This window comes from Ursus arctos, chromosome X (assembly GCF_023065955.2).
Source record: "Ursus arctos isolate Adak ecotype North America chromosome X, UrsArc2.0, whole genome shotgun sequence".
Lineage (NCBI taxonomy): Eukaryota > Metazoa > Chordata > Mammalia > Carnivora > Ursidae > Ursus > Ursus arctos.
The window spans coordinates 11,752,678-11,769,854 of record NC_079873.1 but is presented as its reverse complement, the minus strand read 5'-3'; the positions used below and the strand labels follow the sequence as shown (position 1 = coordinate 11,769,854).

Here is a 17,177-nt window from a genome sequence, read left to right as displayed (position 1 = left end):
GAGTGTGGTGCATTCTCTGAGGTTCGTAGGAAAATCAGCAGATTCTCTCTTGGCCGTGGGTCCTTTTACTGCCATATCTCTCCTCCACCAAGCCTCAACAGAACTCCATGGAGGGACTCCCTTTTATGACTTTTTAAAATTACCTTTTTGTAATGCTTTCAGCCACTGACTTCGGCTCTCTTCGTTTGATGCGTAGACATAGAGAAGCCCATCTTTATAGACAATCTGGAAAGGAAAAGATTGGGTGCATTTAGATGTAATTGCACCTATGGTTCATTCCGATGCAACTGCAAATTTCTTGGTATCCCCAAGGAAAGTTGAGTTTGCTTATAAAATATGCATTAGCTCTAGAATTAGATAGAAAAAAATCTGGTTATTTTTTTCCTCCACCCCTCAATCTGTTTTATCCCAGACACTTCTACACTTGGGAAAGTCACAACGATGATGTGTCTGATGACGGTGAACATTGAGGTCTCAGCATGGGTGCCCTGGACCATGGAGAATTAGAAAAGTCTAAAATGTTAGATATCACAGGTGTCTTAGGAATGTTCTGGTCCATCCACCGGCTCAGTGCATGACTCTGGAAATGTTTGGAAATTTGGTGGAAAATGGATTTGGAAAATGTTTACCTGCTCTATCCTTAAAAATATCTTTAAAAAAATATCTTTAAAAAAAGGATGAAATGTCCTTTACTTTTGCTAAGCCATCCTTGGCAATTTCCATATATTCTGATCATTATATTGTTCATGCTTATATTGAGTAAAAATAGGTCTCCCTCTTACTTCATTCCCTTGGGTCATGTCCCTCCCCAAGGAATCCCCAGCAGAAATCATTATCTCTTCTTTAAGATGCTTATTTAAATGTCAGAACATTATAATGTCGTCCCCAGATCCTTCTCTAGTTTATTCAGTTTTTGTGGGTAAGTGATACAGACCCTTTATTAAATACCGACTAGTTTCTGGGCTCTTTCCTAGACACCTTAAGATCTTAATCCTGTTTCAGCTCCTTGAAATACGTATGGCTATGCCCGCTTAAAGAATGAAGAAACAAACTCGGAGGGAGGGTTGAGTGCATTGCCTATGGTAACGCCAGCACAAGCTGTGGGGTTAGGAGCTCCGTGTGTCTCCGAAGCCTGTGCTCTTTTGAGCTCCCGTGCTTCTGTGATAGGAATTTGAAGCATCTTCCAAGAAACGCCCCTGGTTTCTTCCAGTTGGAGAGGAAGGAAGCTTCTGCTTCCTGGGACACCAGGGCTCCTCTGTAGACCTTGGTCTTAACACTCACCCTCACTGCATTATAATGACCTGTAAATGCCTTGGGGACGAGGATGGCATCTGACTCCTTCTAGTGTGCCTAGTACCTTGCAGCCCCTTGGAAATGCGCAGCAACCTTTGATGAGAGAGACTGTCAGGCCCCAAGGCAAGTCAGGCCACTGTGGCTTACTTGCTCTTCTTTCTTTCTCTCCCTCTGGGGAAAGCAGATTGGTAGGTCGAATTTCAACAAAATGCCCGACTCCCACCTGGGGATGTTCCAAGCCTTGTCATTTTCTTCGTCATTTTGCAACATCTTTCGTTATTGCCAATATATGGAGTTTGTAATAGAAAATATTCAAAGAGGGGCACCTGGGTGGCACAGTGGTTAAAGCGTCTGCCTTCGGCTCAGGGCGTGATCCCAGCGTTATGGGATCGAGCCCCACATCAGGCTCTTCCGCTATGAGCCTGTTTCTTCCTCTCCCACTCCCCCTGCTTGTGTTCCCTCTCTCGCTGGCTGTCTCTCTCTGTTAAATAAATAAATAAAATCTTTAAAAAAAAAGAAAAAGAAAATATTCAAAGAAAAGCCATCCATCCAGTAGAATGTTGTCCCTCCGCTTACCTGAAACGGGTACTGTCTCTCCACAGGGGTCTGCTCCTCAAGATTCACTTTCTCCACACATCTGATTTTCTTAATCTCAATTGATCCTTTTCTGCTGCCTCTTTTCTGAATTAAAAACCATAAATATAAGATGCCTCATGCGATACACAATGGGACACAAAGAAAAGCATAAAGTGAAGGTTATCCTAGGAGGGAGATTGAGAGATGGGATGGGTATGTGAGAATTCTTCCAATTATTCCATCATAGTCAAGATCCAGTGGCAACAGAATATATTTCCGACTGTGGGCACAAACTCGTATACTCCTCCGAAAGCAAGTCTAGAAGCAGCATTTAATTTTGTTTAATATTCTGAAACATATTTCCATCACCTGTCATGCGCTTAATCTATGGAAAATCAAGATTTAACTCCAGTAAGCATCTTTAAAATTTTTTTGTGGGGGTGGGGTAGGGCAGAAAGAACGAGAAAGAGAATCCCAAGCAGGGTCCACGCCCCGCACAGAGCTGAATGTGGGGCTCGATCGCACAAGCCTGAGATCACCACCCAAGCCGAAATTGAGAGTCAGAGGCTGAACTGACTGAGCCACCTGGGCACCCCACCCCCACCCCCACCCCCAGAGAGCTTCTTAATTTTATTTCCATTTTAGGACAGTATTTTAGGATTTCTGCTCTGCTAGACTTCTCAGCTGAATAGAATTAGTCTGATTTCCAGCACAGTGTTAAGGCGGAGTTTCTTATATTCAGCACTATTTGGGGCCAGAGAATTCTTCGGGATGGGGGCTGTTCTGTACATTATAGGGTGTTTAACAACATCTCTGCCTTCCACCCGCTAGATGCCAGTAGCCCCCCAGACCCCTCCCCAAATTCTGATAACCACAAATGGCCCCTGGGGGCAAATCACCCTCTGTCAAAGACCAGTGTTCTAAAGTTCCAATTAGCCTTAGTAAAGTTAGCCAGTGTTTTAAAACCCTTTATCTTGAATTCATCGTACCTTTGTTAAGAAAAGACAATGTGGTAAAGTGAAGGCGAGTTCTCTTGACTGCCTGAGCTAAGAAACCTGACGTTATGTCATTATAATTAAGCACTTTGTGGAGATTCAAGAAAAATAAATAGTACAAAAACAATGGAAGAAGCAGGGTCTCACCATTTTGTCATATTCGTAGTAGGAGAGATTCGTTTTGGTTAAAACAAAAAGCCTCTCTTTGTAATTACTTGGCGACATTTTCTTTTTTTGCTGTGACCTTTTGAGAAGGAGTTCTTCTAGAATGGACTTTGTGTCCATATTGTCGTCCTATATAAAATAAAACAATGAAAATGAGTGTCAGCCGCACCTAGCTACATTCTCTTTTAGCCTTCAGCGTTTTTAGTCAACTGTTTCCCATGCAGGGATAATGTAAATAATATAATTTTTAAAAATTAGGTTTAGGGTTAGAGAAGAAATTTTAACTAAGCAGACTCTTCAAAACACACCTGCACTTCAATCCTACTGCCTTGGCCCTGACTTGTATAAATATGTTGATTTGTTTATAACAGTGTATGTATTGTACTTGCCTCCCACTCGGGATCATAAATTCACCATCTTTGCACTACCCTCCAGGCCACCCTATCAAAATTCTCCTTATTCTTTAAGCATTCTGCAGGCATTTGTTGAATCAAATTGGCTATGATCCAACTTTGAAATATTTGAACTCCAGACAGCTCACCATCTCTGAACTGACTGATCAACACATTTCTCTCCATGACTGTGGCTGGCTGTTTGACCAAATCGTCCGGACCACTGGGAGACTCTGATATCATTGTAAATGACACCCACAGTTCCCGATCGTGATCAGATCTTTAACATACAGGAGAGGGGTCTACTTTGCAATATTTCTGAGAACAAGACATTTAAAAATGCTATCAAAATCAGTCTAAGAGATCTGAACAAAGTTGGTACCTTACAGACAAACACTCGCTTTTCCTTCCAAAGCCATAGAAAACATTAAAGCTTAAGGTATTTCTAGAAAATAAATCCATTAATTTTCTGGTTCTACTAAGACTGTTGCTTCAACCCTCCCTCCGATATCAAGTCTGGTAATGAAAAGTAATGTTAAAAGAAAAAAAAGCAATGTTAAGCAGTAGGCCACAAGAGATAAACTTTCTTATGTTCTTCTTTGTTTTTGTGAAATCCCATGAGTACTAGCAGTCAGATGTTCAATAATTTCTATCTTTCTTTGTTTACTGATAATCTGAATGTCATTAACTTTACTCACCTTGCATTCGATCAGCCTGCTTGTGGGTCCTTCAACTCTCAAGCTCTAAGCAAAATGTTACTGCTCGGAGGCACTCCTATTCCCTCTGGCTGTGCCAGGGTCATGCATTACAAAGAAGATATTTGCATCCTATTTACCACTCTCCATCAGGAAGCAGCCACAGAGGCATTGCTCTGTGTGGATGGAGAGGGGCTGCCGAGTGAACCTGTCCAATCACTAAAGGCCACTTCTCACTGGCCCTGAGCATGATGGGCCCACTGTGGCAGGGAGTGGGAGGGAAGGGAGACACATCGAATAAACCACGGTCAGGTCCAGCCAGCTTCCCTCCTGACATAGACCACACCACTCTAGAAACGGGAATCAAGAAAATCAGCCTATGTTCGTTATTTATACAGATGAAGTGGCTATTTATTAATCCCTCGAATGTTCTCCGAGGGCATCGTTTGTTTTAGAGACAGAAGGAATGGAAATATTATCCATTACAAATCTTATCCATCGGTCACTTTTCATTTTGAATATTGTTTTATCTGGGGGGAAAAAGTGTAATTCCTTTGGGAAAGTAGAAAGGGTTTCTTTTTTCTTTTTTTTTTTTTTAAAAGATTTTTTATTTATTTACTCGACAGAGATAGAGACAGCCAGCGAGAGAGGGAACACAAGCAGGGGGAGTGGGAGAGAAAGAAGCAGGCTCATAGTGGAGGAGCCTGATGTGGGGCTCAATCCCACAACGCTGGGATCATGCCCTGAGCCGAAGGCAGACGCTTCACCGCTGTGCCACCCAGGCGCCCCAGAAAGGGTTTCTTTTGAGCACAGTTGGTGCTATTCGCCATGGTCACTGGTTTCTTGGCTCCCGGACTCAAAGATGGGGCAGAGGTTGGGGCAGTAAACCCAGCCTTTCTAGAAAAGATGATTTTTCTACACCCAAAGTCTATGGCCGGAAGAGAATTCCCTTGAAGACTTACAGAAACTGTGGAGGGTCTAGTTTTTTTGGAGGTATAGTCCCCTTTTGGGGAGCCATGCCACACTGGGCATTGTTTTAAGGCACTTTTGCCTTTTACATTCCTGCGTTCTGAAATTTTACTAACAAAGAAAACTGAAAACTTTTGTCAAACGTCTTTTATACCCACAGCTAGAACGTGACTCCTCAAAGCGGAATGCTAGGTGAATATAAAGTTTTTACTTTTCAAAAGAAAAAGAAAAGAACGTTTACTTTTCAAAACTTTTTCAGATACTGAATGAACTTGTAACATTAAAAGCACTGCTTTAAAAATGCAAAACCCAACGTCCCAAGTAGGAAGCAGACTTTCCCAGTCCTGCACGACCATACATACACTTTTCTGTTTATAGAACTTTTACATTCATTACATTAAAGATTTTTGGGAGGGAATTTTATCTAAAAGATTAATACGGTGGGTCACAGAAACCATTGACAAATGAAATTCACAAGGTTGCTTCTGTATATTGAAGGAGGAAGAACATGGGCTAGAAAGGAAGGTACCAAGTCCCTGAGCACATTCTCTTGTCCATGTCCAGGGCTTTATTCATGTTGTTACATCTGATGCAATATAATTTGTCAAATTTCAACAAAATTGTTCATTCCAAAGCTCCGCCTTTTGTGAATTTTTTGGCTTTCATTTCTAAAATCAGATGTGATGTTTGTTCTATAAAATTAAGAACTACCAACAAGCAAAAGAAAAAAAGAACTGTTAACATTTTGGTGAACATACCTCTAGATTTTTCCAAACATTTACGTGCATGTATCTATTTTCACAAACATGAGCTCACACTCTGTGCGGATAGGTCTGTAATCTGTTGTTCTCATGTAACACACACCTGGGGCCACATGTCTTTGGAGACCTTCAAAGTTCTACTCCCTCAGCTGACCTCGGAGCTTCCTAACGAACTTGAAGAACACAGTTTTGATGACTCACGCTTTTGTTTCATCGAGATCAGTTTCTTCTAGGACAGTCCCTCACTTCCGCTCACGTTGGGACCTGCCTTTCTACTTCTATTTGCTTCTATCCCTTCCTTGTACTTCTCTCTTCTCTTACATTAGCCTAGATTCTAAAACGAAGGCATTTCTATGGTCTCCCTTGGTATAGGAAGAGATAATCAGTGATGACTAATTTTTAGGAAGGTACTATTTCCTCCCTGTATTAGGACCATAAGTCAACAGGCTCAGGTACCACTGTTGACTCAAATGCTTGCCCAGCGGCTAATGAATTCGGCTCTGCCTGACCATATTTAAGGTATATTCAGTTGGGAAGGTTAAAAAACACTTTTAAAATGAAATGAGATCCTAAAGCTAGTTAGTATTAGCCAGAAATCAATTTCCATAGAAGAGCCGGCAGAATTTGGCTGGGCTCTCATGGTACCACCTACATGGAACAGACACATCAATTTGCTTACCAAATAACCCAGGCTGCCTATTTCCATAAGCACATGAAACTAGAAAGAGATTATAGTGCAGGGGAGGCAACAACAAAAACCAAAAGCAAAAAAAAACAAAAAAACAAAAAAACAAAAAAACCAGACACCAACTGGCAGAAACCAATATGGCATTTTCCCCAAGGAAGCCAGCAAGCATCACGTAACCCATAACATATGTACAAGGTGGACGCTAAATTAACGTGACTTGAAATCTCCATGGCTATGTATTTAGCATGCATAAGGAAATGTTGTCAGGAGAGTAAGGAGTTCAACTCTGCAGGTCTGTCTAGCACACTTGATTTTTTGAGCCTGCAGCGTGCCGGACCTCGAGTGAGCAATTCCACAAACGAGGATCCGCCCTCCACTGCCCGAGTGACAAGGAGCAGACCTGAGAGAGAGGTTTCATACCTAATTAATGTGCAAGGTGGTTGGAGCGTGGTGGACTCAGAAGGCGGGGAGGAGGTTACAGGGCTGTCATTGATGAGCTGTGTCACCCTGACTGAGCCCCTTCCCTGCACTAAGCGTCAGTTTTCTGATCCGGAAGATAAGATCGGTTACAGCTCTCTCAATTTTACCGGACTCGAATGAGAAAGCTTATGTCAAAGCTCTGGGCACACCATGGGGCCTGGAACCACGACTGAAAGAGAAAAGGGGGGGGGGGAGAAACAACTGGAATGCTAGAGCAGAGCCCATGTTCTCTTGGCCCTGAAAGGCCCGAGGGAGGGAAGTTGTTTCTTTTTCTTATGATAATCAAGAAAGACATTATGGAAGGGAGGACATAAAATTGGACGTTAAAGGATATGAGTGATTGTAGCAATAATAATCCGAACTAACATTTAAGGAGGGCTTGCTTTATGCCAGGCACTATTTAAAGCACCTTAAAAATACGTATTCCTTTACTCCGTGGGGTAGGCTAAACAGCCCCCCCCATCCTATGGGGTATGTCCTAATTCAGTCGCCTTATGGGCTGGTTAGGAAAAAAGCAAAAGGTGATAAATCCATGTCGTAATACCTTATGCTGAATTAGTAACACACAGCCCTGCTTAGGTGATACAGGTTGGGGTGGGCAGAAGCACCCAGCTGCGAGGTCAAATCCCTGCTCCGTCTCTGTGCAACCTGGCATGTTACTTAACCCTGCTAAAGCCCAGCTTCCCCATCTGTAAAGGGAGTGAGACAGTAACGATCTCGAAGGGCTAGGAGGAGTCAAGAGAAAATGGCAGTGTGATGCCTAGCCCGCTGGCAGATACTCCCAAATTCTGTACCCCTTCCCCCATCACTCCCTAGGTAAAGTTAAAAAAAAAAAAAAGACCGTAGGAAAGGTTAAAACCTGAAGAGAATGAAATGACCCTCGATGATAACATTTCAGTCCTCATCCCTCTTCCTCAGGTCCTGGGGATGGGACAGCACGGGAGGCAGGAAGACACCCTGCGCGTTCTCTTGTCGGCGAGCACCCACCCTGTACGTCTGTTACAAGCTTTCAATCCCGGGACGGCTTGTGTTAGATTCAGGGTGAGCCAGCCCCTTACTGACTGTGTGTTTGTGCCGCTGGGTTTCTTACAAATCAATACGTGGATGGCACGGCAGGGGTGGTGCACGGACTGGCGGTGTCAGCGTAGCCCGGGAGCTCGTGAGAAACGCAGACGCCCAGTCCCCAGCCAGACCTGCGGCATCACAGCCTGCATTTTAGCGAGACCCCCCAGGTGCCTCATGTGCTCATGCGCATTTGGAAAGCCCTGACCTCGACCACAACACACCCGCGCCACTTCTTAACTCCAGTGAAACCATCCTGGTCCGCCAGAATGCCCAGCATTACCTGGCTGTGGCTGTTACTGAAAGGTTCACCTCCCCCATCTTTCCATCTGCATCTAAAATCCGCCCCCCAACCCCAGACGTTGGAGCCTTCAGGAACCTGAGAACAAATATCTGTAGTTAAAGTAATGCCATAAAAACGCAGATAAATAAAAGAGCGTAAGAGTAACATTTCTCTGTCTTTTGGGAAGCAGTTAGGAAGCCAATATGCAAAGTCACGGAATATGCAGAAGAGCACAGAGAAAAGCAGCAGAGGCAACACACAGAGCTCGCTGGAGCTCACAGCGATACCCACACAGCCCGACAGCTTCCCTGAATGAGATTTTTGAGCCGGGGCGGGGGGGGGGGGGGGAGGAATTGACAGTAAAACCGTAGCAGGTCTCCAAATTACATGGTCTCATCCAAAGTCCCCGGAGGAGCCCCAGCAATTACATATTCATTATTCTGAACCTATTTGCCTGTAGGATATGACATCGTGTGGCCACCTGCCACCGCAACGCACCATTTTGGCTCGATCCGCCGCAGCCCGGGTCCCCCGCGGTGCAGTTAATCTCTTCCAGAACCCAAGCCCCAGCTGCCCTCCTTCCAGCAGCAGCAAACTGGCTCACATTTTCCCGGCTGCTGGGTCAGAAATGGCTACATTACTCAGTGCCCCCAAAACGTTTATTGTCCTGCAAGGGCCTTTCACAATCCCACAGGAAACCACGCTCAACACTTAGCCAACACTTGTTGATCTGATTGAATGCAACAAAAACGGAGACAAAAGCATATTTCATAAAGGTTCCAATTTTGATAACCACAGCTCCTGCTTTTCCCAGACAGCCCTCGGGTACATGTGATAACCCTGCCTTTGTTTATAGAGCTCTGTGCTGGAAAGGACAAGAAAATATCTTGGCCAAACCCCACTTCTGACGCTGACTTCTCTCACGAATCAGGAAACCATGAGGTAACGCCAAAGAGCACAGAGAATAAGCAATGAAACTTCGACTCAACACTGGACAAAGGGACGCTGCAGGAAATGTGACAGAGGACGGTTAATGTGACTGAAAAGGAGCACATTTCCGCACCTTGAATTATTAAGAAATCCCAAAGTGGAAAAGAGATCGGTTTGGCTCATGGAGCAGGCATCAAGGTCGCCATGAAAAAGTGTGATTGTCGCTCGACATCGTTATGACAGCATCGAGACTTTTGGCTTTCCTCATGCCACCCTCTTCTCTGGTGCACGCGGACTGGTCATATGTGATGAACCTAATGAAGTCTTTGAGGCTCTGCTACCCACAGCCGAAAAGCTCGACCATCCTTTCGGCACGCAGCGACACACCGTATTAACTCATCGTGCTCGGCTACTTTCACTTATTTGGAAACACCTGTGGTGTGAAGAAATCTTGGGTTGGCAGAGGAGAGCGAAGCTACCGACTTTCACAGGATTAGCATCGCTCCTCTTTTCTCGTCATTCAGTCAAGTCTTCTTGAGAACCTACCACGTGCTAAGCATTCTGTTAGGGGCCGGAGACAGCAGTCAACAGAACGGGGACAGCCCACTTCTTCAGGGGCCTTGGAGGCGGAACCCCAAGGAAAGGTTTAATTACAGTGGAGTGTGTGAAAAATAGCTTAGGCAGGTATTGTCAATATTTCTGCTTGAAACTGGAATTTGGGAAGGGGCAAAGAGTCCTTCAGAAGAATTCCCGAGAGGGGAGCTTACACCCTGAGAGCAAGTGGGCCGCTGAGGGATCCCAAATCGCTCTTCGATCTCTGGGAATAAAGTAGGCAAGCATTCAAGAAACTCAGGGTGAGGCAGGGTACCCATGGCACAGCCACTTGGCCAAATAAATGAATTCCGCACTCTGCTAATTAACTTCCTTTGCCACACGGCGATTTGTACTTACTCCACTGTTGAAACGCGGTAGCGTGGCAGAAGATCAATTCTAGAATAAAGAGTACATTTTGGGGAGGGGGAGGAGGAAGCGGTAGAACCCTGGAAACACCTGGATTCCCATCCCTTCTTGGGCCTTGAAACCCTCAAGGGCAGCTGGGAGGAGTGGTTTCCTCTGAGTCAAATGTCACAGATTTATTGACTTACTCTATTCATTCACTTCCTCTGCCACTTCTCCCGAACCTTTCTTTGGCTCTGTATTTTCCACGTCTTCGGTTTCATTCTAACTTGTTGTGGCTACCTGCTATGTCGATTACATGCTTTAATTTGTTCAGATTCTAGGCTGCATTGTCACCTGTGCCCGGTGAGACCCCTAGGAACGTGTTCTAAAGCTTGTTCACACAAACCTTTTGGCAGGCAACAAGCTTCCACCGGGATGCAGGAGATAATTTGACTTCATGATGTAAGCAAAGCAAGCTTGTCCGCTTGGGAGTCGTAGTGCTTGTCTTTAGCATAAGAAAGACCCTGATAGGATCTGTTTTGTGTGTGAGAGAAAGAGAGAGAGCACGAGAGAGCTTCTGGCTTCTGGCTGACCTTTATTTTTTCTCACTGCAAAAGATGCGTTTGACTCAAGGCTTTAAAACACCATCTATATGCTTATGATTCCAAATTTCAGCCAGCTCCTCTCCCCTGAATTCCAGACTTTTATTCGACTGTCACCTTGTCCATCTCTACTTGGAAAGTCTAATGAACATGTCTAACTTACCATGCCCAGTGCTGACCTCCCGACTAACCCCCCCACACTATCTTCTCCATAGGCGTCCCCTCTCAGATAACAGCAACACAATACTTCCAGCCGCTCAGGCCAAAGAGTGTGGAATCACCCTTGACTTTTGCCCTTCCTTCGCACCCAGCGTCCGAGCCTTCACACAATATGGTTAGCTCTCTCTTCAGAATATATCCCAAACGTGGCCACTTTTCACCACCTCTTCTTCTACTTGCTGGTCTAAGTCACCACCATCCCTCACCTGCAATGTTGCCCTTGCCTCGTGACTGCAGTCCCTGCTTCTGGTCTTGCTCCTGGAGGTCTGTTCTCCCCTGGCTAGCCAGAGTGATTCTTTCCAATATAACTCAAATCCTGCCACTCCTCCAGTCTGAACTCTCCCTTGGTTTCCCCTCTTCTGGTCCACCAGTCCTGTCTCTAACATCATCTCGTGATTCCTCTACCTCACATTGCCACTCCGAAAGCTGGCCTCCTTGCTCCTCCTACAATGTTCTGAGCACTATCTGCCCCAGGGCCATTGCATTGGTGGTTTCCTATGCTTGACAAACTGTCACAGACATCTGCCTGGTTCATTGGCTCATCTCTGGGCTCTGCTTCAAATGGCATCTTCCTAATGAGCCTGGACCACCTTGTTTCATATTACAACTTCACTCCACCAGCACTGCCAATCTCCCTTACTCTGCTCTACTTTGTCTTTGTCCAAAGCGCTCAACACCTTAAAACTTGCTGCTCAATTTATTTATTTATTACCTTTAATGTCTGTCTCCACTTACTAAAGAATAAGCCCCAAGGGCTCCAATAGCATCTCTCTACGGCCTGAGCTTTTTTCCATGGGCATCTCTTCCCTGGGGGTGTCCCTCTATCACCTCCTGTATTTATTACCCTGGTGCTAAAATGATCTACTTGGAGGTTGGGATCGGATGTGAATAGTTTATGCTTATTGGGACGGAACATTAATGTATCTGCCTCTCCTAAAAATGCTTGCCTATTAGACCTCATGCTCAATGGTGGAACAGTTAGACTTGGTCCTTATGAGAGGAGATGGGTAAGTGGGGGGCAGAGGTGGACATGAAGAAGTTTGTTGTTTCTTTTTGTTAGCACCTTTCCTGATACGTATGAAATCTTTGCAGAGCCTGTTGGCATGCTGTCAATTTTACTCTCATTTTTTAGTGAAAGGTAAGGATTTGGGGGCTACGATGGGGTTGGCAGACTGTGACCACCACCTGTTTTTGTAAGTCAAATTTATGGGAACACAGCCACGACCGTTCTATGCATTGTGCCGGGCTGCTTAGCTCCGTTGCAACAGACACCTCATGCCTGCGAAGTCTCACATATTCACTATCTGGCCTTCGCAGAAGAGATTTGCCAACTCGTGCTCTGGAAGAGTCTTGTCAGCTGTGGAAGTGACCTGGTAGCTTGGAATTAAGTTCAACAGCTCCATTCAACAGACATTCACTGAATTGGACTGCGTACCACGTGCCAGAGTCGGAAGTGAAGAAAGTAGGCAAAGGAGGTATGTTTGTGGAAACTTTCCGGCCATGATTCCCACTTTGATTCAAACGATCTTTCCCCAAAGTTTATCATGGGAGATTGCAAAATACAGAGAAGTTGAAAGAATTGAACCGCGAGCACCTGTACACGCCGCCCTCTGGATTCTGCAGTTAGATGTTGCTATCCTGGCTTTGTTTTCAATTAGCAATAATCGGGCCTCGGATAAACCTCATTGGCTACGATACTGCCACTGCGCAAAGCTTATCCTGGCTTTGTTGTTTATCTGTGTATCCGTCTCTCTCTCCTTCCATGAATCTGCCTTACTGGTCTACTTCTGCTACTACTGTTCTTATCATTGTTATTTTCTGGTGCAGAGCAAGTCGCAGACATCGGTCCACCTCACCCGTGAACACTTCAGCACCCATAACATTAACCAGATAGAGAGGTTAATTCAAATTAGCCTTTTATGAACTCCAATACCGTGAGCTTGAAAGCGGTCTCCATTTAGCCAGAAGACACCGCCATATAAAAGCTGGAAACTGAGAACGGTTATCAGGGTAACTGAGGTTAGTATCAAGGGAATCATTGACCTAAATTTCTCCTCTTCCTTGGTTCAGAGATGAATCAGCCTTTCAGGGCCAAGAACATTTTGCTTGTGGTGAATTCTAGGAAATTTCTGTGGCTCAAAAAAGAGGGTCATAAGCTGTTCTTTTCTGGAACGCTGCCAAAAACCCACGGGAAAGCTAGGAACACAGTTCTGCATTTCATGCAATGGTGGATCGCTTGTAGCTTCGGGGTCAGAAGGCTGGGTGACAGAACAGACCCAGGCTGTGTAGACCGCTTTCACGAGGGTGGAAGGGGGAGCCCCGGATACTCATCGCTGCTCAATGTATTTGGGTGTCCTCAACCAGGAGCCCATTAATGACCTTCATAAACTAATGTTTACAAAACAATCAGTGTCTGATTTGGAGCCAGTTGATTTCCTGGGTTCAGTGAGTCTGAATGCCTAATTTGGAATATTCCAAAGCCTTTTGTCATTTCATGAACAGCTGCGATAGTGGGAGCAAATGACCAAAACCTGACCAATCTGTGAGAAAGCATTTTTGAGCTGTGTGCTAAAAGGAGAAAAAATAACGGACATGAGGACATATGGAAGACATGTGTGTATTTCTAGAAAATATATCTTGCAGAAGGAAATCAATAAGTCAGACGAAAGAGGAAAATAAAATGTTTGAGAAAAAAGCTCACATAAAATATGTCGACAATGTGAGTGTCTTTAAAGATTGTAATGGTGTTATTTAGAATCGTTTAGGGAAGGCTTTCTTCGTTGTCATGTTGGCACACAATTTTCCAGATGCTTTCCAGGAGCCCGAGGGCCGTTGATGATGCAGCTGTTCGCTCGGATATCCAGCGGCCTGTTGGACATCTCCATCTGGATGACAGGTGACAATGTGAAAAGTGCGCCCAGTTGCACGTACACGGTCATGCTTCTCATCTGCAAAGTGGGCCCCGCTAGTGAAACGTTCCATGCGTGCCCCATATTCCATCTGTAAACATTTGCCCCTCTCTGACCTTGCTTTGTCCTTGGTTTAGGCCTTCTAGCTTTTCAGCCCTGTTCTCTTCCTCCACCCGGTCTGCAAAGAGAGCTCCCTGCCTTGCCCTGACCAGGCAGGCCCTCGGACTTAGTTTGCACCCATGACTGGCCTCTCAGACCAGACGAAAGGGCAGCTCTCACTCCTGGGACAGTTTCGGAGGTGGAGGGTGTTCTGAGGCCCAGGGGAAACCTTGAAAAGGTGGGAAACGGAAAGCATCCCTGAGAGTATTGCGAATCTACTAGAGAAGCGGGTAACCATGTACAGTGAAGCCGCTCTCGTCTGCTTCCTTGTAACGCAAAGCTCTCCTTGTACCAGAGGAGCCTTTCAGGACGCCTGAACTCCAGAGGTCACTGCTGTGGCCCGTGCCATGCGACTCTTCCTTTCTCGAGTCAAGTTTAATAATTGTTTATCTTGCTGGATGGCTGGTCACCTTGGTAATAACGTTGAAAGGGACACATCCACTTTCTAAAAGGGTAAATATTCGTAAGACTGTTCCTTTAGCCCAGGAGCTTTGAAAACCCACCTCGTCTCCTCTTGCACAAAAAGTATTGTTTTCCAGTTGTCTATTATCACGAAACAAATGACCTGGAAACGGAGTGGCTCTTAAAACAACCGCTTTCATTGGCTCACGGTTCTGCGGGTCTGGAAGTGGGGAGGGACGCGGTGGGGTGCTGCTGTCCTATCCACGCGGCACGGCTTTTCCCAGAAAGGCGGCCTCAGAGCCACGGCTCCCCTCACAGGGCAGCTGCGCCCCGGAGCAGGAAGCAGAAGCCACCAGGCCGTCTCAGAGCCACGCCCAGAACTAGCACCGTGTTGCTTGCACTGTATCGCATTGGTCAAAGCAACCACAAGCCCTGCCTAGACTCAGGAGGAAGAGAGGTAAACGCCGCTTCCGGTGGAGGGAGTGTCAAAGTCACATTGCAGATGACACGTCTGATGGGACCACACTATTGCAGCCATCAGAGGAAAAGAGAAGCTTCCGCAAGATGATAAACAATGAGTCTGATCAACAGTGGGTGGTTGTGATTGTTACAGGCTCCCCTGGGTCCGAGGACCCAGTGGGGGTCCCGCAGGACCAGCCAAGAGGGTCCCTGGCTGTGTGCAGGATCGGAATCCACCGCGAGCCGAGAGGAAGGGAGAGCAGAGTTTATTGAAGAGCGAGAGGGAGGGCACATGCAAACCGGGTGGCTGGGAGACTCAGAAAGGAAGGAGAGCGAGTCTCGTCTTTGCTCAGGGTCTGGGGTTTTTATTGAAGACGATGGTCTGGTGTCCGCGTCCTCTAGGGCATCCAGGAACTGGTCAGAACAAGCACGAGTGGTCAGGTGTCTTCCATAAGCCACTTATGCCCTGGGGCCTGGGGCCTGGGGTCTTGGCGTCAAGGCGTCTGGAGTCAGTGGTCTTGGAAAAAGTTCACGATGACCCACCCGGTCACTCCATAGGTGTTTTCTACTGCACTGGAAGTCTCCAAAGAAATCGTTGACTCCTTGACCTTTACAAGGAGGACATAAGGCAGGGGTGCAGGTCCTAGCAAGAACAGAAGCAGGCAAAGGAGGAAAAAGGCAGTTTTTTCCCGTGGAGCCCCTTCAGCCTCTCTGTCTCACAATGATGGCCATGTTGAACGTCTCACCCAGATTTGAGGGGAAGGCTTCCCAGCAGGAGCGACATGGAAACTGAGCTGAAAGACGTATGGGGATAAGCCAGATCAAGGAGAGAGAAAGTCACAGGCAGAGAGGCACAGCAGGCTAACAAGTGGGAGAATGCACATTCCAGAAGCCTAAAAGAAGTCAGCCTGGTGGAAAGAGAGAGTGGAGTGCCCCTGTGTGTGTGCGTGTGTCCTGCAGCAAGTGTCAGCATGTTGAGGGTGAGGCCAGATTAGAGACATCAAGAGACCTTCTCTTGAGGGCCCTGAGGTTTTGGGACAGTTATACCATTTTCCGGGGATGGGGAGAGCAGATTGGCCAGCGGCAAGCCCGAAGGCAGGAAGATGGGCGTGGCTATCAGCTAAGATGACCGCCGGTGGCCTTCGTGTTTAAGAGGCATTAGGCGTGGAATCCACAGGATTTCAAGGTGGAAGAGTGACGGGGATAGCTTGAGTTTCAGGCCCAGGCATTTGGCTAAATGTTGACATTTTTGGTAGCAAATGCAGAAGCATTTACTAAAGACTGCAAAGAGCCAGACAGGGAGTCCATATTTCTATTTTATTTGGAGACAGTTTCAGGAGTCAGCATAACGATGATGAGTAACAATACTGTATTATTTCATAGCACTTTTAATATTCATGTGTATTATCTCAATTAGCCTTGAATCGCAGTAAGGTAGAGAGGAAGGATTTGAGTCCCACTGACCTATAGAGCGTCCAGGAGAAAAGTCCTTGTTCCTCTACTCCCCTCTTCTTTCAGAGCAGGGGTCTGCAACTAGGCCTGCAGGCAAGCCTGGCCCATTACCTAGTTTTTACAGTCTGTGAGCTGAAAGCAGTTTTTACATTTTTAAGCGGTTGAAATCTAAAAAAAATCTAAAGAATAACACTTCATAACAAGAGAAAATTATATGAAATTCAAATTTCAGTATTGTAGAGACAAGGGCACGTCACCTCGAGATAGGCCACTTTAAAAAGATTTTATTTATTTGAGAGTGAAAAAAAACACGCGAGCAGGCGGAGGGGCAGAGGGAGAGGGAGAAGCAGAGTCCCCACTGAGCAGGGAGCCCAACGTGGGGCTCAATTTCAGGACCCCGGGATCATGACCTGAGCCAAAGGCAGATGCTTAACTGACTGTTCCACCCAGGTGTTCCCCCAGAATGGCCACTTCCGCAGGAAGACTATTTTGAGTAAAATGAGATCAAAACCCAGCAGATTCAGGAAAAGAGCTTTACCTCTCCCACAACCGCCTACATTTACATTGGAAAGGAGAGCCTGTACCAAGAAGAGACCTCTTAACAGAGGTTCCATTTTACTTAAGAAACTTGGGTGCACAGCAGGGCAAACTTTGTTTTCCAAACATCTCTCACCTTCCTGCAAATGGTCTTCCTTCCCTTTGTTTTCCCACACCCCGCCCCCTCCCCTGAGCTCACAAGGCCAGATA

At 46.0% G+C, this 17,177-nt stretch overlaps 1 protein-coding gene and 1 pseudogene across 4 annotated transcripts in view; both read right to left on the bottom strand.

Moving 5' to 3' along the window:
• The window catches only part of BMX (BMX non-receptor tyrosine kinase), a 48,771-nt gene extending 39,743 nt beyond the window's left edge, over nucleotides 1-9,028 (bottom strand). For 3 of the 4 annotated variants that reach the window (XM_026478083.4, XM_026478085.4, XM_057310234.1), the window contains exons 1-4: nucleotides 8,858-9,003; nucleotides 3,012-3,158; nucleotides 1,870-1,974; nucleotides 144-225 (exon numbers count right to left, since the gene is read on the bottom strand). In XM_026478083.4, coding sequence (XP_026333868.1) covers nucleotides 144-225; nucleotides 1,870-1,974; nucleotides 3,012-3,158; nucleotides 8,858-8,860 — 337 coding nt within the window. In that variant the 5' untranslated portion in view covers nucleotides 8,861-9,003. Of the gene's footprint in view, nucleotides 1-143; nucleotides 226-1,869; nucleotides 1,975-3,011; nucleotides 3,159-8,857 lie in introns of all 4 variants that reach the window. The other variant, XM_057310233.1, reaches the window with a different exon arrangement.
• A 3,659-nt stretch (nucleotides 9,029-12,687) lies between these two features.
• Nucleotides 12,688-12,764, bottom strand: LOC113240821 (U4 spliceosomal RNA; annotated as a pseudogene).
• Between the last annotated feature and the right edge of the window lie 4,413 nt (nucleotides 12,765-17,177).